This window comes from Excalfactoria chinensis, chromosome 4 (genome assembly GCF_039878825.1).
Source record: "Excalfactoria chinensis isolate bCotChi1 chromosome 4, bCotChi1.hap2, whole genome shotgun sequence".
NCBI classification, from domain to species: Eukaryota; Metazoa; Chordata; class Aves; order Galliformes; family Phasianidae; genus Excalfactoria; species Excalfactoria chinensis.
Genome location: NC_092828.1, coordinates 23,816,162 through 23,840,981, shown reverse-complemented (window position 1 = coordinate 23,840,981; position 24,820 = coordinate 23,816,162). Strand labels below are relative to the sequence as shown.

The following is a 24,820-nucleotide window of genomic DNA, read 5'->3' as shown; positions in this document are numbered from 1 at the left end:
TCTCCCTGTAACAATACCCAAATTCAGTCATGTTGGTATTTGGACTGAAGCGTGCTGTCTCCATCTGGAGAATGAAGCAGCTACGTGAAATTTACAACAGAAAGGATGCAATAAGAACTGCAAAGCTGTACTTCATGGCAGAAATCAGTAGTGGAAACAGCACTGGTAAACAAATGATTTCATATCACGATTTCTTTCACAGTCTTAAGAACGTGAAAGATTTACTGAGACGACTTAAACAGTTTTACCACAGTTTTCAGTTTGCTGTACTTCAAATGATGTTTAATCTTCTATTTATTTTTCAGTGGCTAGCTGACTGCAAAAGGACATTTGGTACTGATGATGGCATTCATGGCACTAACACAGATGCTCAGGTAGGTACATCTCATCTGTGAGTCTCTGAATATGAGATTTAAAAGCAGATCTGTTGGACAAAAACTCCAGTATTTGCAAGAGAGATTAAAAACACGTGAGAAGCTTTTCATTTCAGTTATCATGCAATCTTCGGGAATCTCAGTTTCTTATGAAGCAGTGGTCTCATAGAATGGGCTTTTTTTAATAAAAGCTGGCAACCAGTCCCAGTTTCTAGGCTTAATAACACTGAGTCAATAAACAGACTAGATACCATCTTTGTACCAGTACGTCTACTTCTCTGCAGCTGTTTCTAGAAGAAGAAAGATCAGCATTCTGCTTGTATGCTCAGATAAACTGTCTGGCCAAAAATCTCTGCTGAATTCAATATAATCAATGCTATATAAATATGTATGACCTTTTCGGAGCCATCATTTGGGTGGGATGGAACAGTAGAGCAGAATGGCAAAAATGTAATGAAACTCTTTTGTCAAACCGTCGTCTAATAACAAGGTGAAGTAACCTATTAAGATCAGTTTGATATTCCGTATGTGTTTGCATGACAGTATCTCTGTTTACTATTACTAATAGCTATAGTGAGTGATAGCTTTTCCTAAAGTGGGCTAGGACTTTTGTTCAGTTGGAACTCTTATTCCTTGATATACTCGGTGATGTTTCTGCTGCTTAAAATGTGGTGTTTAGCAACAGAAATTTCTACTGTGCATGCAAACTGTTTCTTCCTTAGTTTACATTTAGTCTCATATATTCTTTCTATAAAATTTGTTTAAAAACAGTCACAAAATGTATATGAGTTTTCGAGAGTACCGAAATGTGTTTGTATTACTGCATTGAGGTTGAAAATTTTAAAGACATTTAATGTGGCTAAAGCAAAATATAGCTATTCACACACTGGCTACTACTTGGGAGGCTTTTTGCTTTGCCTACAAGCACAATGTCTGGTATATTTCATGCTTGCTTCACATCTTCATGTAGTGACTGGCACTGTGTAACAACATAGTACTACAGCACACTGAATGTTCCATGTGTTGATTTAAAAAGCAGAGTCTGTGTATTTCAGTCCATTTCTGGAATGTTGCTCTATGTACACCAAGAAACTGTGAAGACGTTACCATGAAAGCAAATATTAATGTATTAATATTAAATGCACCAGTCAGAGCAAGGCAGTTTAATTTGTTCCTCTGCGGTTCAGCTGTGTTTGAAGACAACCTCAGAACAGGTGCTGTGTGGCCAGTTATTAATGATTGTTTGTGGAGACCTGCGCTGGTTGTTGTTTCAGTTCTAGCTTACAGAGCAGGCTGGAAGCTTTTTGTGTGTATGTGTGTTCCTTGCACTGCAGGCTCAGTTAAAATCATTTTGAGGTGTAATATCCATGGAGGATGCTGAATCTTGTTATTTTGCTTCATAAACATACACAATTTACCTAAGTTACTTATTTACTCACAGAAGCTTATATAGTAACTTGATGGAGATATCAAAGATCATTTTTCTAAAAGTGAGTGGAGTGTAGGACTGCTAACTCTATCCAGTCAACCAGTTTATGCTAAAAAGACCTAAGCAGAAACACAAAGCTGCAGGGCTGCTTCCATTTCTTACCAATTCTAAGCACTGTGATCAATACAGATAAGGCATAGTGAGATGAATTCTGTTCTGGCTCATGCATTACCAACAGACGCGCAAATAAATACAATTACTGAGCTTTTGCTATTGGTACTTACATGCAAGCCTGAAAGAATGCATCTAAATTCAGGCTACACTGTTTGTACAACACCAGCAGGTAGGAAAATCAAGATTGTTTTGCCAAGCAGACAAGTGTTATGTGGAAGTCTGAAGCAGCTTAAAACCACTCTTAAAGAAAAACCTCTCTTTAATTTTTGGGGGAGGGATATTTTTGGCTTGTAGCAATTACGAGAGCTGGCTTAAAGGGACTTAATGACTAATTCTTAAATAAATCGACTGCCATTTCTCAAAATCTGAATCTCTGCTCCATTGGAATAATTCTTCTCAACTGGAGCAGCTCAAGATGTTCAGTGCATCAGAAACTTTTGCTTATATGATTGTGCTATGTGTATAATAGCACCAAGTACAGTACAAAACCACAGTGTTTACAGTCCATTAAGCACTCAGTGTATAATCTATTACACACCTAGTAATTAGCTGTGTACTTAATAACTATTAACTGCTTCTGCCTGTTATGATCAGGTGCTGATTCCATCTTCATACACACATGCCCATTGGATGTGGCTTAAATGTCATCAGCACAGTGCTTTAAAAAGCCCAGGGGTTTCTAATATATAAAGACCAGGCAGGGTTCTAAGGTGAAGTATGTTACTCATGTACTCGTGTTGTGGGACAATAAAGTCACTGTATTACATTGGCCATTACAATAGCAAGTATGTAGTAATTCAACTTGGACCTGTTACTTTTTTTTCCATTCAGGGTATATTTGGAGCATGTTACTTGTATTTCATTCTCCATTTTACCTGGGACATCTTTTACCCTAATTAAAATGATTTCCTGCACTAATTCTTGATCTTTTTTCTTTCTTTGTATTTTTGTGACCTGCTCATCTTCTTGCTTAGCAAATGGAAATTCTAGCAGTAAGTGATGGTTCTTGATTTATCGAATATTTAACCATGCCAGTCAATGAGCTGGTCTCCATTTGTCTCATCCATTTGTGACATAGTGGTGTCTTGTCATAGACTATTACAAAAATGCTGTGTGCTTCATTTCTGCGTCATCTAACCCAGTGAAATGTTGGTTCTTTGTAGATAACAGAATCCTGTAGTAAGTAGAACCTTATAGAAAATTATTCCATTAGAATTAGCTCTTACGCCTTTATGTAAAACAGTATTAGCACTGCCTGCACCTCAGATAGTTCTGGAAGCATAAACCTTGAAACAAGACAGTGCACGAGTTAGTGCTGCTGTTTCATTTCTTTAAGATTACATTGTGGTGTTTTCAGCTGCCTTTCACAAAGGAAGCATTATTCTTACATTCAAGAATGGAATTATTTTCCTCTTATTCAATCAGGCAGTTATAAGCTAAAGATCAGGTTATATACTATGTTTACTTGTTTATATTAGTGGTTATGAAAGATGGTGTACTTACCAACCACGGCATTCTTTTGTATTAGTTCTTGAATTCAAAGCAGTGAAGTACGAATGATATGAGTAAACAGTCTATGATATTCTGTCTGGGAACATGACATTTTAAAATGCATTTTGAATCATCTTTTCTCCTACCATTTGGAAATGTGACTTCTTTTTAAAATGTGAACTCTTAACCTGTGTGAGAGTCTACCCATAAATATAGAACTGAATGAAGCTTTCACTTGCTTTTCATTAGCTTCTCGCTGCATTAGCTTGCAAATCTTTTTGGCTTTTTCATCAGTAACCAAATAACTTCTTTTACTTTCTGCACATCCTACATTGAAGTTGTCATTTGTTTCTTGTATTGGATAGTGCATGTTTCGCACTCTGTGAATCTAATGACGTTGTTTACACTTGTAGGAACTGGAGTTATGTCGGAGGCTATACAAGTTGCATTTCCAGTTGCTGCTTCTGTTCCAAGCCTACTGCAAGCTTATCAGCCAAGTAAACACGATCAAGAAAGAAGCAGAGGTAATGAAAATCACGCCATTTAGCTACTTGCTGTTGACATTTTAAAGCCAAATCACTTTGAATACGTTTTGGTAACGTGTTTTCCAGCAGGACATCTTTTTAAAAACCACAGGAGGGTACCCAGCTCCTCAATAGCTAATTAATAACAGGTCTAAGTAGGACTTGCAGGAATTTTCCAAGATGTGCAATTATCAGCGTTGATTTTTGTACAACTTGAAAGCTCTCAGACAGGAATGCAGGGAGTCCAGCGATGAGGACTTTAAATGTTTCAGTAGCACTCTTGGTGTATGCTAATCAAGCTACAACAGATTCCACCAGCAGAGCTCTGTGATGAAGCCCCTTTCCATCACCCCAGCGCTTCCTGTTAGGAACACAGTGACTGACTACCAATCACTTAACTGCATCATGCCAGCTGCCATTCAGTTTCACTGCAACCCTAGTCCCAACCTGTGTGTAGTTAGTAATGCATGTTAGATGTCTTGTGGCTGATGTTGAGGTGTACTAACTTTAGAAGCAAAATGCGTCATTCAGCCGTGCACACGTGGTACATATGTGATCTTAATCAAGTTTATCTGAATGAGTTACGCTGCTAATAATGTCTTCTCAATATTCTCCCACCGGGACTGTAATGCAATAGAGGCAGCATTCTAAAAGAAAAAAGTATTGCCTGATGTAGTGGAGAGGAAAACAAAGAAGAGGAGTGGAAGTCTTTGGGTTAGGAAAAAATGATGGACGTTACTCGCTGAGATCTCCAGTTTTGTATTGGCTGCAAATAAGTGAGTTTGTTTTGTATGCAGAATGTCACAGAAGGTCAGCATCACTGAATTCTCAAGTCAGCTGCAGAATCCTGTTCTGAGCATGCTTTTGTCTTTTACTTCTATGCTGGAGCTAAAGCGAAAGATGGCATTATATACATTATCTGAATTACAGTTATTCCGCTGGGCTGTGAGTTCTTACAGATTTTTTTCTTCATGTTGAGGTTATCATTCTAACAACACAGTTTGTGTTGTACTTTGCAAAGTGTTTAATGCTTCATATCAATTTGGTCGTTGTTAAGTGATGTGAGAAGAAAAAACTTCAAAGAACTGACAAAGATGGAAATTTCATTGGGGAAAGCTGTGATACCTGACAGACGTACTTGGGCCATAAAACTGGCTGTATGTATAAGGAACTGAAGCAAATGGTTGGATTACTTTTTCTGTGTCTTATTTAGGATTGTACCAAGAAGGAAGAATGTATGTGCCTGATCAGCTGAAGCTTAATTGATCTAAAAATACGTTTAAACCAGAAAAGCTTACTTTTGTATTTCTTGTAGGTCATAAACATGTCTGAGGAACTTGCTGTTCTGGAGAGCTGTCTGAAAGAGGCCGAGGCTGCATCTGACAGTGGTATTGAAGAAATTGAAATTGCAGAAGCTTCCCAAGCTAGCACAGAAACAGCGATTCACTCTCTCATTGAAGCCCTGAGAAGCAAGGAGTTTGTGTCAGCTGTAGCACAGGTCAAGGCTTTCAGGTGAGTGCATAAGGATTATGCTTTCAGGACAGAGTTTGTTTGCTAATGGGCCGTTTTAATTTAAAGACGGGGATAGTCGGTATCCCAATTTTTTCAGCTATTGCTAGATACTCTTACTGAAAAAGACAAGCACAGTTGGTTAATGATTGCATGCTCATTGGCAATTTTTTGCTTTAAAAAAGGCAACTGTAGTGATACTTGTTCTTTAGAATTTGGCTTTGTGAAAAATGATGCTGTTAACTATAAGGACTCTGCAGAAAAATCCTTTCTCTTGCATTTCCGTATCTTCTGTTCAGATCCCTGTTTTAAGAATGCTTTATTATTATTATTTAAATATATTTATATATTTAAATTATATAATAATTTATTATTATTATTTTAATGTCTAAATACAAATTGTTTGTCCACAGATCCATTTGGCCCCACGACATCTTCGGCAGTTCGGAAGATGACCCAATCCAAACACTGCTGCACATATATTTCCGTCATCAGACACTTGGTCAGACTGGGAGCTTTGCGGTAGTGGGCTCCAACCAGGATATGTCTGAGGCCAGCTCAAAGCTGATGGAACTTAATCTAGAAATTCGAGAGTCTCTACGCATGGTGCAATCCTATCACCTTCTAGGGAAAATCAAACCAGGAGTCAGTCTTGTGAGCACTGGATTCTGAACAGCTGTCGTTTAGAAGAGAACTGATACTGAAGATGCTTCGGACTATTATTGAGCACCTTTCATTTAAACAAACAAACAATAAACAACACGAAAAAGAAACTCTCCAGCAATCCTGACGAACGACCCGGTTTCATCACAGCAAGAACTTATTTCTTCAGAAGTAAAAAATCTGAACATTGAGGTTAACATCTTACTTAACTGCTCTTCCTACACAGTAGCTGTGTGGCAGTAGTATTTTTTTAATTAAACATATGTATAAAACCTACATGAAAGGAAAAGGGCTTAAATGCAATGCATACATATGCATTATTTTCTGTTGTCACAGAACTACACGCGGTGTTTGCAGTAACGGCCTCTAAACGTTGAATCAGCGCTGCAGGTGGGATGAGGCTAAAATCAAGGCTGGTTTATTTTGGCTGAAGACCTGCAAGGCCCCCCTGGCTTTCCAGCAGCAGTAGATAATAATCATCAGCTGATACCTAACGAGACACTTTGCAGCATCATGGAGAGCGTGCGGTTGAATATGAGTAGGATGGCTTCTGACTGCAAAAACCATTGACTTCTCAGCGTTTTATTTTGTTGTCCGTAACGAGGAAACGATGTGTGTGAGTTGGTGTGTATGGCTACGTGGCAGTTGTTTTTTGGAGGTATGGATGATTGTTAAATGAGGTCTCAGAGCATGCTTATAAGAGCTGCAAGATTATTTTTGAAGAAATTTTATTTTATTAGATCTAATCCTCATAGCGTGTAAATGTTAGGACATTTAATAATATTTTAAACTGGGATTTCCCAGCGTTTCTAAAAAGAAATAATATATCTGTTAACTTTATTGGAATGCTGCTCAGTTCTCTGATCAGTGCTTATGTTACAAATATTGATAACAACTAACCAAAAAGTAGCTGCCTGCAGAGACTTTAAAATGTATATTAAAGATATATGCTGCCCATCAGCAATTCTCATTAGAAGTTAACTTATTTTATTCTGTATATATTCTAGAAACTGTATAGTGCAAAACCAGTATTTTTCTTGTAAATTTGTGCAATGCACTGTTAAGACATTAGGTGTATAAAGCTGAGGGGAAGGGGACTTCTCACTATTGGCAGTCACGTACACGACTTGCAGCCTGAGTAGCCTGCAGGGTTCAAACAAAGTCTGAATGCACATACGTGGCTCAAGTTAAGCCTAAGGAATTGGGACTATACAGACAACAGGACTGCCAACTCGAACCATGCAAACAGGCAATATTCTTCTAAGTTCAGCATCAAAGTCTGTAGCATCCAACCAACTGGATTCTGTTGAAACCAACAGCATTTTGTAAAAAAAAAAAAAATTAAAAAAAAAAATAAAAAAAAAGAAGAAGAAGAAGAAGAAGAATGTAGTCCCCCCATTCCTGTGATCTGAAAGGAACACCCGCTATTTTTATATACATCTCTTACCCACTGTGATTTTTTTTTTCTAATGGGCTCTAATTCCAGAGTTTAGAATGTAGAGTTGCAATTCTTAGCTCTGCCTTTCTGGGGGAATTTGACCCCACTAGAAATGTAATTAATTGTACTGAAGCGCATTAACTGAAGGCACTGTGCACACACTGTTGGGCTGCTGACAGTAGTTATGTTATCCTAACAAGCTCTGTAACCGGTCAAGGCACATCCATAATCACTGTATTTTTTTCTCCTGACCCTGATAAAATTGACTTATTTTGGTGGTTTTGTGGTACTGTAGCTGGTGTTCTTAATTATTTAATAAGTATTTACAGGGGGATACGTAGTTCTATTTAGCAGCGCATTACACTTTTATTTACATCATCTTCTACCAGTTTTTTGTTTTGTTTTGTAAAAATAAAAGACATTGTATCTGTCACCCTGTGTAGTTTAACAAGCCAAAAGTTCATGTATTTTTAGGAGCATTTAAGTACTTAAGCTAAATGCTGACTGCAGAACAATGGGAGCCCCACAGTCCTGTTTATTTTCCTTGTGTCTGGTCCATGCGTTTCCCCAGGCACCTTCTGAGAACATAAAGAGAATCTGTAAGACTCCTCAAAGCTGAACCTCTGCATACAGTTCCTCAGCTGCACGGTGGCTGGTGGGAACCAAGACCCGCCATGTGGAACATAAATCACAGTACCTCAATGGTTGGCTATTCTTAATGTCTGCATGCTTCTTCTTTTACTGCGGTTTAAGAACCACCTCCAGACCTCGACTGTGCCACCCGTTCTGTCTTACAGAGCCCCATCCTTCACTCCTGGCTGCTCACAGGGGAGCTCCAAGGAGGCATCAGGCTATACCAAGCGCTGCTCTTTTTGCTGGCCACCACTTCCCAAATGACTCATTCCTACACAGTGCCAGCAGCATGCTAAACCCAGCCATAGCGATGAAGGCTGACTGAAACCTGGCACAACGTCTGACACCTTGAAGATGCACTGAGCACAGTATTAGCAGAGCTCACATCTGCAAAAAGCACCTTCTCATGGAAAAGCAGTGCAGTGCATGCTCAAGATACCTCTGAAGAGCTGACAACTCCGCTGTTCTCTGCTTTGCATAATCACACAGGTCACCATCAGCATACCTTGCTTCTGTTGAACTGAGGAACCACAGCCCACAATGCAGCATGTGCTGTCAAAGACATGACAGAGCAGTAAAGTGGGAAAGCATTCAGAACTGTACATCAAGCAATGAAAGCAGTCAATACATTTATGTTGGAGGAGTGATGCTCACAGCTACCGCTGCACTAGGAACAAGCGCAGCACGAAGGAAAGCTTATTTAACACCTTAAACTGCATTTCCCTTCCTCCACACTCCAAGACCTCACAGCAGCATGTAGGGCCAGCCTGCCCCCGCTTCAACACTGAAGGAGCTCTCCTGAAGCTCAGCTGTGCTCCCAGCACCAGCTGTGTGCCCTCACAATTCTCAGCTGTACTGCATTTCCACTGCTGGTAACTCCACAGCAAGTAGTGCTCAAAGCCATGCTACTGAGGTATGCTGTATACATAGGAAGAGCTGCTATTTCTGTTAGCTGCCCTAACACTTGGTGATACAAAACTGGTAGTATTAGTAGTGCTCTGCTCATTCCTAGAGCGCAGCATGCTGTTACAGTAATTAGTGAAGCAAGCATAAATGGAGTTACTGAGCAATTAATTGCTGGTGATAGATTGTACTCTTACTGCAAAAGACTTCAGTAACAGAACTTCAAAGAGTTACTGCAGTAAGTTCAAGGGATGCACTTAAATCATGCAAGAACTGACAGCAGGATGAGCTATGTCTGTTCTTGAGGAGCTCTAACATTAACACTGCTCCCCAACAGGCATTCACTACCAGCAAGGACAGCGGTTGCCTCCCCACCATCACCACAGCTACGAGAGCAGCACACAGACACAGCCAGCTCCCTGCTTCAGGCACTCCTGCTGGTGGTCTGAAGCCAGTTCTTCCAAGCCACCTTAGAAGAGTTCTCCACAAGACTCAGTCCAGTGTAGTGCTTAATTTCAAAGGTAACAGCTTTATTTGCATTCTCAGGAAAGTACATTTCTCCATTGTTTACCCATCTCCTTAGCTATGAGGTAGACTATAGCAGGGCACAGGTTTCCAAGCTGTCTGTGCAGGCGGCACTGCTGTAGTGTGCTGATGTGCGTAACACCGCTGAAACGTGCTCATCCCCACAGAGACCTCACCCTGGCAGCATAAATAGTGCGGGTGCATCACCTCTAGCTGCAAACCCCATCCCAGATGGGCAGCGATCTGCTCCCTTCCTGAAGGAAGACAGCAGAACCACCCCTAAGGGCCACTCCAAGCACCACCACGTGCACAGCATTTTGTGCAGCATCCACAGGCTCAGAAGAAGCTGGGCAGATGCAGGTCACCTGGAGCCCTTCCTCCCAATAACCACAAGTTTCCTTTCACCCGATGTGTGTAACATCAACAGCTCCCTCACCATCAGTCAGTGACAGCTGCCTCTGAAAACAAATTAAGACCACCCCAAGCAGCACGTGGCCCCAGCCTACAACACCAGCTCAGTCAGGCCCAGCCAGCCATACCGGCAGCAGCCTGACTTCTACAGTCATTCTCAGCCACTGGCCAGAGAGGAACAGCAGGGCAGGAGCCCTGGAACACCAACATGCACAGTGACTGAGCACCACTCTGCCACCTGCACTGGGTGTCAGCCTGATGCCCAGGTTGTTGAGCACGATGAGTAACCAGTGATCTTTCCTGTCTGAGACTCCACACAGCCTTGAGCTGGCTGCAGCCCAGACCATCACTAATGTGCAAACCATTATTTGCGGGCTCTTCCCTTATGCAACTCCCAACATTTCAACACACCCCCCAAACCGGGCACAGCCCCACCTGACCAGCAGAGGCTTCATCAAATCTTTACTCGCAAGTTTTCCCAGCCACCCCCAAACAGGAACAGAAATCAACCTGCCGAGCCTGCAGTTCCCCGGAAGAGCCCTAAACAAACAAAATCCCCATCCCCTCCTCCTCCTCAGATGATGTATTTGAAGCTGAAGGTGCTGTCGCACGAGAGGCGCTTCCCCTTGCACCTCCCGCACAGGTCCTGGCGGTGCGGCCTCTTGGGGTCCACGTGGCGCAGCTTCACGGGGCAGGTGCAGCGGGTCTGCTTGCAGCTCTGCGGGGACAGGAGTCAGCGAGGGCTGCGGGGAGCGGCCCGGGGTGCGGGGAGGGGCCGGCGGTTACCTGGCAGGTGATGTCCTCCACGCGGTACGGGTTGTACGACTTCTGGCACGTGCGGCAGAACTGACGGAAATACACCTGCGGGGCGCGGGGCGGTCAGCGGCTGCTGGGGGCCGCCGAGGGGGGCCGGGCGGGACGGGACGTACCTTGTTGGTGCCCTGCACGCACCAGACGTAGGCGCTCTCCCAGCGGATGTTGCAGTCCTTGCAGTGGTAGTAGCCGTACTTCTGCTCCAGGAACTGACGGACACGGCCGTTACCGAGGGCGACGCGCGGCCCGGCCCCCCGCCCCAGGCCCCGCTCCTCACCTGGAAGCGCAGACGGGCCTTGCCCGGGGCCGCCTCCTGCTTCTGGGGCGCGGCGGGCGGCGCGGCGGGAGGCTCCTCCAAAGGCTCCGCCGGCGGCTCTGCCTCCTCCCGGGCTCCCTCCGACACCCCGCGTCGTTCCAGCGGAGCGGCCTCGTGCTCGGGCGGTTTCTCCCAGCTGGCGCGCACCGCCTCCGCCTCGCGCCGCTCCTCCTCGCGCCGCTCCTCCTCGACGGCCGCCGGGGTCGGCGGCTCCTGAGGCTCCCGCGGCTCCTCGGGCTCCCTCGGCGGCGGCTCGGGCTCCTCGGGGAAGGCGGTGAGCCGGCGGGACGCCACGGGCGAGTACACGGCGACGGTGCGCGGGAAGCGCACGGCTCGGGTGCTGGTGGTGGCCGGGCTGCCCTGCTCCTGATCCGGCTGCGGCTCCGGGGCCGCCTCGCGGGGCCGCGACGGGGCGGGGCCGGGCCGGCGTCTGAGCAGCGTGCGGGGCCCGAGGGAGCACTGCACCGAGGCGTCCTGCCGCGGGTTGACCTGCACGGCCACCTCCTTGGTGTTGGCCTTGCGGAGCCGCGGCGTCAGGTTGGGGTTCACCTGCGACAGGATGGCCTTCAGCTGCGCCCGCTGGTAGTTGTCGAAGTACTCGGCCGCGGCCGCCGCCGCCTCCCCGTAGCCCGCGAAGTACCCGCCCCGCGGCCGCCAGCCGCCCGCCCCGCCCTTCCCCTTGGGCGGCGGGTAGCGGTACGAGTAGGGCGGGTAGGCGGCGTACAGGTAGCTCTCCATCGCATCCTCCGCCATGACGCCCAGACGGCGGCCCGGGGGCGGCCTTAAATACCCCCCGGGGCGGGGCCCGGCTCCACACGCCCCGACGGTGCCTGCCTGGAGCCGGGCCCGAGGGCCTGGGGCGGCCTGTGGCGCTCGGTCAGCTGAGGGGAGCGGTTCGGCCGCAAGGCGGGTTTGGTTTGGGCTTCGCCGTGTATTTGCAGTAAGCGCGTGTAGCACGGCACCTTACGAGGAGACACACACAAGGTGACAGCACCTCGGCCTCTACAGATGTTCTCCTCCTTCCACGCCTGAGCCTCACTGCATGGAGAAGAGCGGTCACTGGGTTGTGTGGCAGTGAGACTTTCTCCTCTTTTATTATTATTATTTATTTTATTTATACTTCTGAGGAACTACACCAGTGATGGCAATAAACACACGTCACTGTACGACGGGAGCAGCTGGAACAACAACAGTCCGGGTGAGCTCACCCGGCACAAGCACGGCTCACACCACACTGACACCTCAACAGCGGGCTGCCACCTCACCACCTGGCTACAGCGCTGTCTGTGTCGTCTCTGTCGGAGCAGCACCGAGCTCCTCAGTGGTCACGGCGCCATAGGAGGTATCGGGCACCTCCTCTTCCTTCAGCTTCCTATAGGAGATGTCTGTGTCCTCCTCCTCGCCCAGCATCTCCTGCTTGGGGCCGTCTCTGCCGTACACCTTGTAGGCCAGCACAAAGAGCCCCGCTTCTGCCGCCTGGAAGAGCGCGTAGAGCAGGGGGAACATGTACATGCCGCCCACCAGCTGCGGGGGGAAGGTGAGCTTGAGGATGGCGGTGCAGAGCTGAACGTTCTGGCAGCCGGTCTCCAGCGACACCGTTCTTCGGCAGTGTGGGGGCATTCTGAAGAGCGTGGCCAAACCATATCCCAGGGCGTACCCCGTCAGCGGCATCAGCACAGCGATGGCATAGACAGAGGCGGGGATGTGAGCCAGCAGGTCGGGCCCCAGCATGGTGCCGGTCAGGATGAAGAGGATCACCAGGGTCACTAAGAGGGACCACAGCGAGACCTGGCCACAGACAGCGAGAAACGGCACAAGGCTGAGTTTAACAGCACGAGCCCCCTCTGCCCTCGCTTTGCGCAGTCAGAACCTCTGCACCACCCGCTACCGTGTCCTTACCTTGACCAGGAGGTCGGCAGCGCGGGGGTACCGGTAGCGGATGAGCACCCCCAGGCCGATGGGGAGCAGCGTGCTGCCCAGCGTCAGGCTGACGGCGCCCAGGGGCAGCAGCCGCACCAGCGCCGTGTGGATCCAGGGCCGGCTGTACAGCCACAAGCACAGCGGCATCAGGAGCAGCGCCAGCAGCGTGGAGGATGCGGTCATGATGATGCTGCGGGGGAGCGAAAGGTAACGGCGGATCGCGTCGGGGCAGGAGCTGCCAGAACACACTCCCCCTCTCCCGCCCTCCCCGGCCCGTGGTAGGATCGGGGTCCCGGAGCCGAGCTGCGCGCCGTCCCCGACTCGCCCCGGCACCCGGTTACCTACCTGAGGGTCATGTCGCCGTCGACGAGCACCGACATGAGGTTGGAGAGGTTCCCCCCGGGGCAGCAGCCGCACAGCAGCACCGCCACGGCCGCCACCTCGTCCAGTGCGAAGATGAGGGCGAGGAGGAAGGCGACCAGCGGCATGGCCACGAACTGCCCCAGCAGCGCCAGCAGCACCCCCACGGGGCGCCGCAGCTGCCGCCCCAGCTGCCCCAGCTCCACGGCGCACCCCAGCCCCAGCATGGTCACGCACAGCGCCAGCCCCACCAGCACGCTCAGCCCCTGGCTCAGCGGCCGCTCTCCCAGCGCCTCGCCGGCCCCCGGCGCCGCTCCGTCGTCGGGGCCGCCGCCCGCCGCCGGGGGCTGCTCCGAGCCGGCCATGGCCGCGCCGCGGGGCCGCGGGACCCTCGGGGGTGACGGGCGCCCGCAGCCCGCGCCGAGCTCCGCGCCGTCTGCCGCCGCTCTCGGGGGCGGTGTTTCGCCGCAGCCCCGACGGCCGCCAGCGCCGCCCCCGGCCCCGCCGCCCTCCTCCCGCGGGGGCAGGGCCCGCAACGGGTGCGGGGGGGCACCGCGCTGCTCAGGGGGCACGGCGGCACCGCGCCGCGCTACGGGCGTCCGGGCTGGCGGCACCCCGCGCAGATCGGCCGCCCGTGCGAGGGGAGGAGGGGTCGGCAGCTGGGGATGCTGCCGTGTGCCGGCGGTGTCCCGCTGGGAATTAGCGGGCGGTGCCCAGGGGCAGAGCCGCGGGGACGGCGGCGTGCCGGGCGATGCCGGTGCAGCGCTGCTCCCTCCGTGCTCGTTTTCTTGCTGAAGGAGAGCACGGGATGAGTCATAGGCACTGGACAGCCCGATGGGACCCAGCGCTCTGCAGCGCATTCATTCGTATTTTGTGCTCTGCGCTGCCGGCCAAGGGGAGCGCAGGGCCTGGTTGGTTATCTTGGGCTGAACGTTCCGAACTTATAAGTTGGGACCAAATTTCTTCCTCGTTGTTCCATCTGTTGAAAATGAGGTGAGCGGACAAGTGGTGAGGGCAAGGGGTGGGATGGAGAGCAGCCACTGGTGCACGGTTTGTAACCAGAATGAATAATGTTGCCTCCCACTACTCGCAGAATGAGCTTGGTTTCTGCAAGGCAATGTGCATCCTGCGAGCAGTGCTGACCAGACTGTAAGGCATGACCCAGGCCTCGTTCAGTCAGCGAGTTGTCAGCACAGCACGTAGAGCTGCTGTTGGAATGCTTGGCTCCTGTGAGAAGCACTGTGCCGGTCTGCAGAGCAGTGATGGGAGTGTGGAGAGGAGAGGAAAGGCCTCGGGGAGAAATCTCTGGGCCTTGAGCACAGTGAGACCTGTGTGTTCATTGCTACTTATAACATGGATCCAGAGTGGCTATTTCTTGTGGCTTTGGAGAGTTGGGAATCAGAATAGGAACATGCAGAGACGTTGATGATTTTGGTGGTTGTTCCATGGCTGTCTTTGTGCTGGCAAGGCCTGTTGGCTGGTGCTTGGGTAAGCAGGGCCTTCTCCGAGTAGGTGGCTCTTGTTGCCTCTTTCAGGGGGGAAGGACGTGCTGATGGATGGGCATCACTCCTGCCCCAAACCAGTCACGTTTCAGGCAAAAACTGAGAGAACCAGATGTGCTGCTTCCTGCCCTCCTTCCTGGGGGCCACTGCAGGGGCACGGTGGCAGGATGATGGCGACGTACCCTCATGTGCCACAGGCCTCCCCAGCAGCATTTCCCCTTGCCCACGCGTCCTGGTTGCTGCAGCCTCTTCTGCTGCAGGGCTTCCCTTCTTTTGGTTCGTCTTGCATTGGTGTCATGGAGCTGCCTGGCCTCAAAGCCTCTTTGTTGGGGCCCTGGGTGCAGCATCCATGCTGCCTCCTTGTGCAGATGGGATCCCATGAAAGTGTTTCTCCTCCATTTGACCTCCCCCATTCATTGCAGTTCTGTCCCTCAGACTCTTATTTCAAATCATAGAACCACAGACCTGTTTGGGTTGGAAGGGATGCTAAAGCCCGCACAGTTTTACCCCCATGCTGTGGGCAGGGCTGCCCCCCACCAGCTTGGGCTGCCCAGGGCCCCATCCAACCTGGCCTTGAGTACCTCCTGGGACGGGGCACCCACAGCTCTCTGAGCAGCTCTGCCAGTGCCTGAAGCCTGCCCACAGTCTGCACTGTTTATTCCCTCCTTGAGAAGTGCTCTGACATCCGTAACCTCCGAGTGTTGCTACCAAGTTGAGGTGGTGTGGTAGGGAGAAATCTGGCCATGACCCGAATGCAGCAGCATGAGCTTCAGTGCTGTGCTGCCGGTCTCCTTTGTGTCCCTGTTGCCTGCTGCATTTCCTCTGCGTGGCTGCAGGCAGCTCCTCCCTTTGAATCACAGACCTGCCGAGCATTTCTGTGTTAGCAGTCCAGGGCAGAAATTACTGTTGAAATAAACTGTACTGTTGTACTTGATGTGCCCCATGGTTATTTTTAAAGCACCTCAAGCCTATTAATCATCGAACGAAGCACTTCAGGACTCAGGTTGCTATGTTCCAGTATTTCACCATCAGGACTGAGCGTCCTAACTGTGTGTGATCCACCTTCCAAAGCTGAGCTGCAGGTCCCTTTGCCAGCCATCCCATTACAGGCAGGCTCCTGGAGGAAGGCTAATCCTGCTAATGGATTGCTGATGGACATCTGCTGAGGCTGCTGTCCCCCTGCAGCTGGAAAGCAGATATTGGTAGTGTGCATTTGGAGGTTGCCTTAGTACACTTTTGTTAGCAGCTACGTGTTGCATGTTAGGTACCTTTACCTGAGTTTACATAGGAAATCATTCCGCTTCTGGCACTACCGCCTTCTGCTGCTGTCTGAGATCTTTCTTTTCATGTGGGAGCACTATCAGCATCATGATGAAAGGCATAATAAAATAAATGACTGGATGACTAATGCACGTCTCGGTGCAGAGGAGCCGGAATTAGCCTCGTGCCCAGCCAGGCAGGGACAGGGGACGACGGAGCTGGGGATGGCAGGGTTGGGGATGGCGGGGCTGCCTCTGAAGCTCACCCCTGGGCTCAGAGCCAGGCATCCTCCGGCTGCAGGCACAGCTCTGCCTTTGCGGGGCTCTGCTGGTAACCCAGGGTGAGCCCCTGTGCATGGGGCCGGGGGGGTCGGAACACAAACGCGTTGTGCTGCAGGTGCTCGTGCAGAGTGAGATGACTGCAGAGCTGACGATGGCATGTGCACAAAGTGACAAACGGCACTGGGCTGGGAGGTGCCGTTCCTGGCCCTGACCCAGCTGGGTTAGAGGCTTCTGTTTGCCGTTGAGGCTTGAAGCCCCTCTTTCATTTCCTATGCAGGAACCTAATCCAGTTAAGAGACATAAATCATGTGAGGTGAAGCTCATAAATGTCGTCTTGTACCTGTAAAATATGGGCTGTGGTTTAGTTTGGTTTGGTTTGGCCAGGTCAGAGTAAATGGCACCGAGACTGCATCGTCCTACACAACAGTCTGAATGTCAAAAAATACAGGAGTGAATTTGAAGACTCCTGCAGCACTGTTTGCTAAATGGAGTGTTAATTTAATTGAAGGATGACTTTCTAAAGACAAATCCCAGCCCTCTGCTGCCGAAGCTTTCTTCAGATTGGAGATGAGCCCGTGGGACGGGTCAGCATGAGCAGCATTGCTCTGCCTCGGGTGGCACAGAGCCCTCTACACTCCACTGCCGTTGGCACTGCTGCTCCTACAGCAAGGCTGCTTAAACACGGAGTAAAAATGGACCTTGTGCCGCTGCCAGGTTTTTACAGAGTAATGAAAATGGATATCTGCGGGACTGATCAGCACACGAACAAAGCAAGGCCAGACCACAAGCCAGGTGTGCTGTTATTAAATTAAGTCCCCATTGATTTACAAAGAAATCTCGGGAGAATGGGAAGAAATAAATCTCTCACACAATGGGAAGCTCTTAGAGAGTGTTGTAGGCTGATCCTATGGCAAAGAGCCGCATGAGAGGGTTGAGTGCATGCTCAATAAGTTTGCAAATGACACTGAACTGGGAGAAAGTGAGGGTCTGCCTTTACAGGAAGGCCCTACAGAGGTATCTGGATAGGCTGGAATCAATGGGCCGAGGCCAGTTGTATAAGCTTTAGCAATACCAAGTGCAAATCTTGTGGGCAGTGTGCCCAAGTGGCCAAAGAGGCCAATGGCATCCTGCATGTATCAGGTGCAGCACAGCCAGCGGGAGCAGGGAGGTGATCGTCCCTTTGTACTCTGCTCTGGTGAGGCCACATCTTGAGTGCTGTTCAGATTTGGGCCCCTCAGTACAAGAAAGGCATAGAAACCCTGGAGTGTGTCCAGAGAAGGGCAAGGAAGCTGTGAAGGGTCTGGGGCTCAAGTCTTACGAGGAGTGGCTGAGGGAACTGGGATTGCCCAGTCTGGAGCAGGCTCAGAGGAGACTCGAGCTCTCTAGAATGACCTGAAACAAGGCTGTAGGGAGAGGGGAGAAGGATTTCTTCTCTGAAAGTGTGGAATGTGCTGCCCAGGGACGTGGTGGAGTCACCATCACTGGAGGTGTTCAGAGAACTTGTGGATGTGGCACGGAGGGACAAGGTCAGCGGGCATGGGGTGGTGGGCTGGCAGTTGGACCGGATGATCTTAGTGTTCTTTTCCAACCTTAATGATTAAGGATAAAAAATGAAGTGCAGGAAAGGGACCCTGGATGGTGCCTTGAATGGAGTCATAGTTCTGTGTTTACTTGTGTCCAGTGGGGCGGGAGAGAAAACAGGAGATGAAAATGAGGAAACGGAGTGTTTGTTGGAGTGACAAAGGCATCAGTGCCAGACCGTACAGTGGAGGGGCTGAAGGAGGAGTCAGAGTGGTCTGTAAATGTGATCTCTCTGTTGTTTTAATTTTGTCATGACATTGATAGAACAATTTCAGTCATTCGCGTTGGTAATTAATATTATTATCTTCATAATGGGAAAGGTGCAGGAAGTGGGAATAGATAGAGATACAGATAGAGACATTCTGCTAATGAAAAGCTTGGTGGAACAGCACTGAAATGTGGGATGGGAGTGCTTGCAGCAGGCTGAGACACGGGCAGTGCCACACACAAAGGCTGTGGGGGCTGAGCCCAATAATGAGCATTGCTTTTTAGGTTAGTTCTGCATTGGAGGCATCCAGCCCAGCTCCTGACTGAGCCAGGCCTGGGTGCTGTGCAACACAAGTTCTGGTATCCTGCAGCATTTCTGTGCCTGGAGTGCAGCCTAGGCAATGTCGAGCATTGACCCAGGCCTGTGTAAATGGCAGCATAAATACAGGAACCAAATCTTTGCTAAGATTTTCACCGATCCACCCTCACAAAAAAAGAACCGCCATCAACTCTGACATTTACAGCAGGCATTACCTGCTCTGTGACATTTGGTCTCATAAACAGATGTTGGCCAGATTTCCATTCATAGCTCACCCTGCTGCCACAGATGAAGGGGTGCCCACAGCTGACCCTTGTCTCTAAATAGCAGAATGCCCATCCCTCCCTCCTTCCCTCCCTCCTTCCCTCCCTCCTTCCTTTCCTCCCTTCTACCTTCCCTCCCTCCCTTCCTCACTCCCTCCCAGCCACGCTGTGCTGACAAAGGACTGAGCCCCAGCAAAATACATCAGCATCAGCATCAGCGGCAGTGTGTGGCAGAGCAAGGAACCGGAGGAGGGTCTCCTGCAGCCCAGTGTGAATGACTCTGTGATCCTGAAGCCAGGTGACAGCAGTGACACAACACTGCTGCCGCTGACATCCAGGCACTGCTTGAAATGCAATCGGGGCAAAGGTTTCCTAATTCCTTTGTATTCAAGTCAGCTGGAGCAGCATTAACAGGGCTTGTGTCTGTATTAGCCCGGGGGTAGATAAACATAAATGACTTAACCTTGTGCTGGGCTCCACATCAGTGGGTAAGAGTAGAGATGTGTGGAGAACCCAGAGGCTAAGGCAGGAGCAGAGGGTTTGCCCAATGTTCTTCATCCCTACTAAGGCTCTAAATGGCAGCACCTGCTTCAATGAAACTGCATTTCTGAAGGAAGATTTGTCATGAGCTGCACCTGTCCTGCCCAGCTTCATTCTGATAAAGAGCTCTACTCACACAGCAGATCTGGGGGCTGTTTGTTATACATGGTATTTTCTAGAAGCTTTCCAGCAGTGCTTAGGCTGATGTTTTCTCCCATCAGCATTGCAGCCACCACTGGAGCACACTGTGAGCAGAAGCAGCAGCGGGGTGGTTGAGCTGTATTAACCTGGGGCTTAAAGAGGGAGGTGAGTAAAGATCCATTAGGTACTGGATTGTGTAACTGGGTGTGTGGGTTGGTCTGGTGGTACTAAGCAAAGGGAAACAACACAGCTGGGAGAAATGCACTGAGGAAGGTATCATAGAGTCATTTGATGTGGAAGGGGCCTTCAGAGGCTTTCTGCTTCAACTGCCCTGCAGTGATCAGGGATGCCTACAGCTCGGTCAGGGTGCTCAGAGCCCTGTCCAGTCTGACCTTGGTGCTGGGGGCTGCTATGGGTTGGTGTCAGTGCAGGGTTACTGTGGCCCCTGGCCTAGCCTAGCAGCCTGCCTGGGGAAAGGTGTTATGGAACTTTAACCTATGGAGACTTTGTAGCTCAGTGCTTGCAACAGAAGTGGGGGTTGGGGGGAGCGGTGCTGAAAACCCGTTTTGCAGGTAGAGAATCACTTCAATGAGCTGTGCCTTTAATTCTGCTGACCAGCTGTAGTTAAGTGTAACCTCCACAGCTGTGTTTTGTTCCTGCAGCGCTCAGTGCAGTCACAGCACAGCTGTTGTGTAATGTAAAGGGGACAGTGGTGTATAGAATGACTGTGTGAGACATGGGGACTGGTGTCCCATTGCAAAGTGAGCAGCTCTAGGGAGTGAGTGTGAGCCTGAAGCAGTGCTGGCTCCTTTCAGTTCCTGACCCGCAAACCAGGGATTAACACGAAGCTTCGGGAGGGTAAAGGTTTCTTAGCCGTGCTGAAGTTCTGTGCGAGGCAGTGAGCAGTGCTCGCAACCCGGCCTCACCTTCCTGAACCAAAGCTGTGGTCAGTCTGCCTGCAGGTGTCAGCCTTGTGCAGGAGGCCGGAAGACGCTCAAGAGTAAATGGGAAATGCACGGTCCGACAGAACCCGGCCCGGTGCTTCCGCACCACCCGCACAGGAACGCTCTCACCTTCCTGCAGTGTAAGAGAGCTGTGGGGAAAATACTCTCTTCCCTTTGAAATAATGAGGTGCTGAGGGATGTAGGTTGGTGGGCATGGAGCATTGAGTTGGGACCAGGTGATCTTAGTAGTCTTTTCCAACCTTCATGTTTCTAAGTGCTCAATGTGGGTTTAATACAGAAGAGTTTATTATAGAAAGAGATGTGGGAAGGGCAACCGAATTGCTTGTGACTTTGATGCTGCCCTGTGTTTTCCTGAAGGAACACGAAGGAAACCACATTTGATCCCTGAACCAAAAGGTGAAGGAAAGGAGCAGCTCACATCCAAGGGGCAGGAAGAGTGAAGTCAGCTCCACTTCAGAAGGTAAGCTGCCTGGGGGGAAACATTCTGATCTGGATGTTTAATTACAGACCAGGGGACTACATGGCAATGCATGGCCAGTCTCACTGGCTGAATTTCATCGTACACATCATGCTAGGTCCGCTTACCATATAGAAGTAAGTTTAACTATTCTAATAGGATGGCATTTGTGTTAGGGAAACAGACTTACTGAATCTGGCAGCTGCATTCTTGCTGTGGAATTGTATGTGGCACCTCTATGAGAACCCTTTAGAGGCCTGTGAAGAGCCTGCGTGCTGGTTCATGCTGGTTATTGCAGGCACCTTGCTTGTGTTTGGACTGGGCAAAACTTAACAGCTGAGCTGAGGTTTGCTGGATGCATGTCCAGGTTGTTCAAATTTCTGTATCAATTCCCAAATGTTTGTAATGAGAATGTTGTTGAAGTGAGCACGAATCCTGTAAGGTGCAAGGCAGGTGGTGCACTTAAAAGACTTCAGCAAGCAAATCAGCAGGAGGAAAACTCAGAATACAGCTTTTTGTGTAATCTATTTAGGCTTGAGTAAAGCCTTTGACTCTGTCCCTGCACTATTCTCCTGGAGTAGCTGGCAGCCCGTTCCTTGGATGGGTATGATCTTTACTGGGTAAAAAATGGGCTGGATGGCCAGGCCCAGAGAGTGGTGGTGAATGAAATCCAGCTGGTGATCAGTCACGAATGGTGCTCCTCAGGGGTCGGTGCTGGGGCTGGTCGTGTTTCATATCTTTACTGATGATCTGGGTGAGAGGATTGAGTGCACCTTCAGTAGTAGCTGAACTGGGAGAAAGTGAGGATCTGCCTGAGGGTAGGAAGGCCCTATAAAGGGTTTTGGATAGCCCGGGTTGATGAGCTGAGGCCAATTGTATAAGCTTCAATAAGACCAAGTGCAGAGTCCCACTCTTAGGTAGCAACGAGAGCTGTTCAGAGGAAACAGATCTGTCAGCTGGCTGAATGTGGGCCAGCAGTGTGGCCAAAGAGGCCAATGGCATCCTGGCATGTATCAGGTGCAGCACAGCCAGCAGGAGCAGGGAGGTGATCGTCCCTTTGTACTTTGCACTGGTGAGGCCACATCTTGAGTGCTGATCAGATTTGGGCCCCTGTATGGGAGATTGGTAATCACAGCCTGAACCTCTGATTAATCAGCTGAGGCAAGTATGGGGTCAGCTGTGGGAGCACAGGTGAGAGTGATGTAGCTGTGCTCCCGGGAGGGGTGGAGCTTGACTCCATCCCCTCTGAGACCTCATTTAAGGGCTGACTCCCACTGGAGCAGTATCTCTTGGAGATCGCTCACCAGGGAGGACTGCCTCAGCTGCTTCAGTCAAGGCACCACCATTGGTGAGTTTTTCCTTTACTTATTCACTTATATACCTTCTGTACATTTTGTTTCCATCTGTACATTTAAAACCAATACATTTGGCGAGCCAGGCAGGAGCCTGCAAATATCGGAAAAAAAATGTCTTTCCTATGGAATGTGTTTAGCTGGTTCAAGGGGGAGAAGATCACCCCCTTAGGGAAAATCCTCCCTGGACAAATACCAGGGTTTGAGGCGTCCCCATATTTTCAATTAGCGACGATTATCGAACAATGGGGGCCCTTACGGGTAACGGGCAATATGTCCCCTTACTATCTAACTGAATACTTTCAGGGGTTGCAAAAAGATATTTTGACAACCAAGGAAAGGCAAATGGCTGCATCCATGGCTGCTTGGCCTTTATTGAATGCTTTAAATCAGGCAGAGATTAAATCAAATAAGATTGAACATGAAAATCAATTATTAAAAGCCCGCATTGAAAAATTAGAGGGCGAAATTAATCTGTTAACGGGGAAAAATTCATCATTTTTTTCAAACACCCCCCAAATTAGATATATTACAATGGATGATAGTAGGGATCCTGAAACATCGGATCAAACTAAGGTCACTAAATCTGACCTAGAAGAGCCACTTAAGACGGACTTATTAGAAGTCCGTCCTATGGTAACTCAAAAAACAAAAAAAGTCCAGGAGCGACCAGCAGGGGTGCCTCCTGATCAATGGACCCCTGCTGACTCCTATTTACACGTAACAGCACGTCCATACACACCCACCGAACTTATGGATCTAGTACAGCGCTTCAGGCAAAGACCGAGGGAAAGTGTCCCAGCCTGGCTGCTACGATTATGGGACTCGGGAGCAGAAAGTGTAATAGTTAGCGGCCCCGAGGTATCTAAACTAGCAACAATAACAGTCCATCCTGCCCTGAGGCAGAGATTGTACTCAGGGTCCCAGTTCCCTGAAGAGAATCATTCAATCGTAGATTGGATAATGGCTGCCTGCCGTATGGTATGGTCAAATAAAACAGACATGCCAATACATACAGGAATGTGGTCTTCTATGGAAGACCTACAAAATTATATCCGGGAACTAGGCATGCGAGAGGCTGTCTATGAAGATGCATCTGTTAGTCCGGACATGGTGAAGTTTTCCGCAGGAATGAGGGACCTAATCTTACAGCAGGCTCCCTCACATATGTATGGAACATTGGTTTCTATATTGAATCCTTTAGTGGCCGCAGAGGCAGCAGTCCAGCATGCTGCCCAATTGGTAGCGGACCTGGGAGAAACTGAGCGCCTGAGAACCAAGCGCAATATTAGAGTAATTGAAGATTCTGAAGTTTTTCCAATAGCCCGAGCCAGGAGATCGGCTCCACGAACCCCTCGGGCGGGACCCATTAGGGTGTCCCGAAAACAAATGTTTAATGATCTACTCCGAGCAGGTGTTCAATTTGCCAAAATTGATGGGCAGCCCAATCACGTTCTGCTTCAGTTGTGGAAACAGCTGAAGGATGAACAAAAATTTCAAAACCGCCCCAAAAGACCGGGGATAAGGCTTATAGAACGACGACCAACAACAGTTTGGAATCTAGAAGACTTTGTCGTGCCAAATAGGAAAAAGAAGCCACCTCAGGTGCCTCGGGTCACAATACCAGAGGCATCAGAGGTAAAAGACTTGAATCTGGCCCAGTTTATGGCGTGATGAGGGACGTCAGTCACCCTAGGGCCTCTAGACGGGACCGGAGGCCCTATGTGGAATTGACAATATATTGGTCCCGAGAGAATGTGCAGAAGGTTATGGCCCTCGTTGATACTGGGGCGGAAACATCTATAATATATGGGGACCCAACAAAATTCAGAGGGAACAAAGTAATGATTGGAGGCTTTGGGGGACAGACCGTTCCAGTCACCCAAACTTGGGTAAAATTGGGGGTCGGGCGCCTCCCACCACGGGAGTACAAGGTATCTATTGCTCCAATTCCGGAATACATATTGGGAATTGATATCTTGTGGGGTCTGGCTCTCCACACAACGGTGGGAGAGTTCCGGTTGCGGCAAAGATGCATTAGTATCCGGGCAATTCAGACAATATTGAGAGGCCATGCAAAACATGAGCCTATTTGTCTGCCCAAGCCACGTCGGATTACTAATGTAAAACAGTACAGACTCCCAGGTGGGCAGGATGAAATAACAAAAACAGTGCAGGAATTAGAAAAAGTGGGTATTATAAGGCCTGCACATAGCCCGTACAACTCCCCAATATGGCCAGTGCGAAAATCGGATGGAACATGGAGGATGACAGTGGATTACAGGGAATTAAATAAGGTCACGCCGCCCGTTCATGCAGCCGTACCCAATATTGCCTCCCTAATGGACACACTAAGTAGAGAAATTAAAACGTATCACTGTGTCCTAGACTTAGCGAATGCATTCTTCAGTATTCCAATTAGTGAAGAATCACAAGACCAGTTTGCATTCACATGGGAAGGCAGGCAGT

The 24,820-nt window shown here is 49.2% G+C and overlaps 3 protein-coding genes across 11 annotated transcripts in view; 1 reads left to right on the top strand and 2 right to left on the bottom strand.

Annotated features, from left to right (window-relative positions):
* The window catches only part of FRYL (FRY like transcription coactivator), a 158,478-nt gene extending 150,445 nt beyond the window's left edge, over positions 1-8,033 (top strand). For 8 of the 9 annotated variants that reach the window (XM_072334014.1, XM_072334013.1, XM_072334017.1 and 5 more), the window contains 5 exons: positions 306-374; positions 2,952-2,969; positions 3,882-3,992; positions 5,308-5,504; positions 5,915-8,033. In XM_072334014.1, coding sequence (XP_072190115.1) covers positions 306-374; positions 2,952-2,969; positions 3,882-3,992; positions 5,308-5,504; positions 5,915-6,173 — 654 coding nt within the window. In that variant the 3' untranslated portion in view covers positions 6,174-8,033. The remainder of the gene's footprint in view (positions 1-305; positions 375-2,951; positions 2,970-3,881; positions 3,993-5,307; positions 5,505-5,914) is intronic. The other variant, XM_072334011.1, reaches the window with a different exon arrangement.
* Positions 8,034-9,652: 1,619 nt separating this feature from the next.
* Positions 9,653-11,959, bottom strand: ZAR1 (zygote arrest 1). The gene is made up of 4 exons (XM_072335623.1): positions 11,165-11,959; positions 11,004-11,096; positions 10,861-10,935; positions 9,653-10,792 (listed from the first exon to the last, which is right to left on the bottom strand). Exons 1-4 carry the CDS (start codon positions 11,954-11,956, stop codon positions 10,649-10,651), a joined length of 1,104 nt encoding a protein of 367 aa, XP_072191724.1. The 5' UTR covers positions 11,957-11,959; the 3' UTR covers positions 9,653-10,648.
* Positions 11,960-12,289: 330 nt separating this feature from the next.
* On the bottom strand, positions 12,290-13,908 carry SLC10A4 (solute carrier family 10 member 4). The gene is made up of 3 exons (XM_072335845.1): positions 13,469-13,908; positions 13,103-13,313; positions 12,290-12,991 (listed from the first exon to the last, which is right to left on the bottom strand). Exons 1-3 carry the CDS (start codon positions 13,846-13,848, stop codon positions 12,476-12,478), a joined length of 1,107 nt encoding a protein of 368 aa, XP_072191946.1. The 5' UTR covers positions 13,849-13,908; the 3' UTR covers positions 12,290-12,475.
* Positions 13,909-24,820: the final 10,912 nt, after the last annotated feature.

Excerpts from the sequence above, each read along its gene's own strand:
- ZAR1 (XM_072335623.1), bottom strand. The coding sequence starts at position 11,956 with ATGGCGGAGGATGCGATGGAGAGCTACCTGTACGCCGCCTACCCGCCC. Across the intron at positions 10,936-11,003 it reads GCGTGCAGGGCACCAACAAG|GTGTATTTCCGTCAGTTCTG; the intron begins GTACGTCCCGTC and ends CGCGCCCCGCAG. Across the intron at positions 10,793-10,860 it reads TGGAGGACATCACCTGCCAG|AGCTGCAAGCAGACCCGCTG; the intron begins GTAACCGCCGGC and ends CTGTCCCCGCAG.
- SLC10A4 (XM_072335845.1), bottom strand. The coding sequence starts at position 13,848 with ATGGCCGGCTCGGAGCAGCCCCCGGCGGCGGGCGGCGGCCCCGACGAC. Across the intron at positions 13,314-13,468 it reads GACGGCGACATGACCCTCAG|CATCATCATGACCGCATCCT; the intron begins GTAGGTAACCGG and ends GCTCCCCCGCAG. Across the intron at positions 12,992-13,102 it reads CTGCCGACCTCCTGGTCAAG|GTCTCGCTGTGGTCCCTCTT; the intron begins GTAAGGACACGG and ends GTCTGTGGCCAG.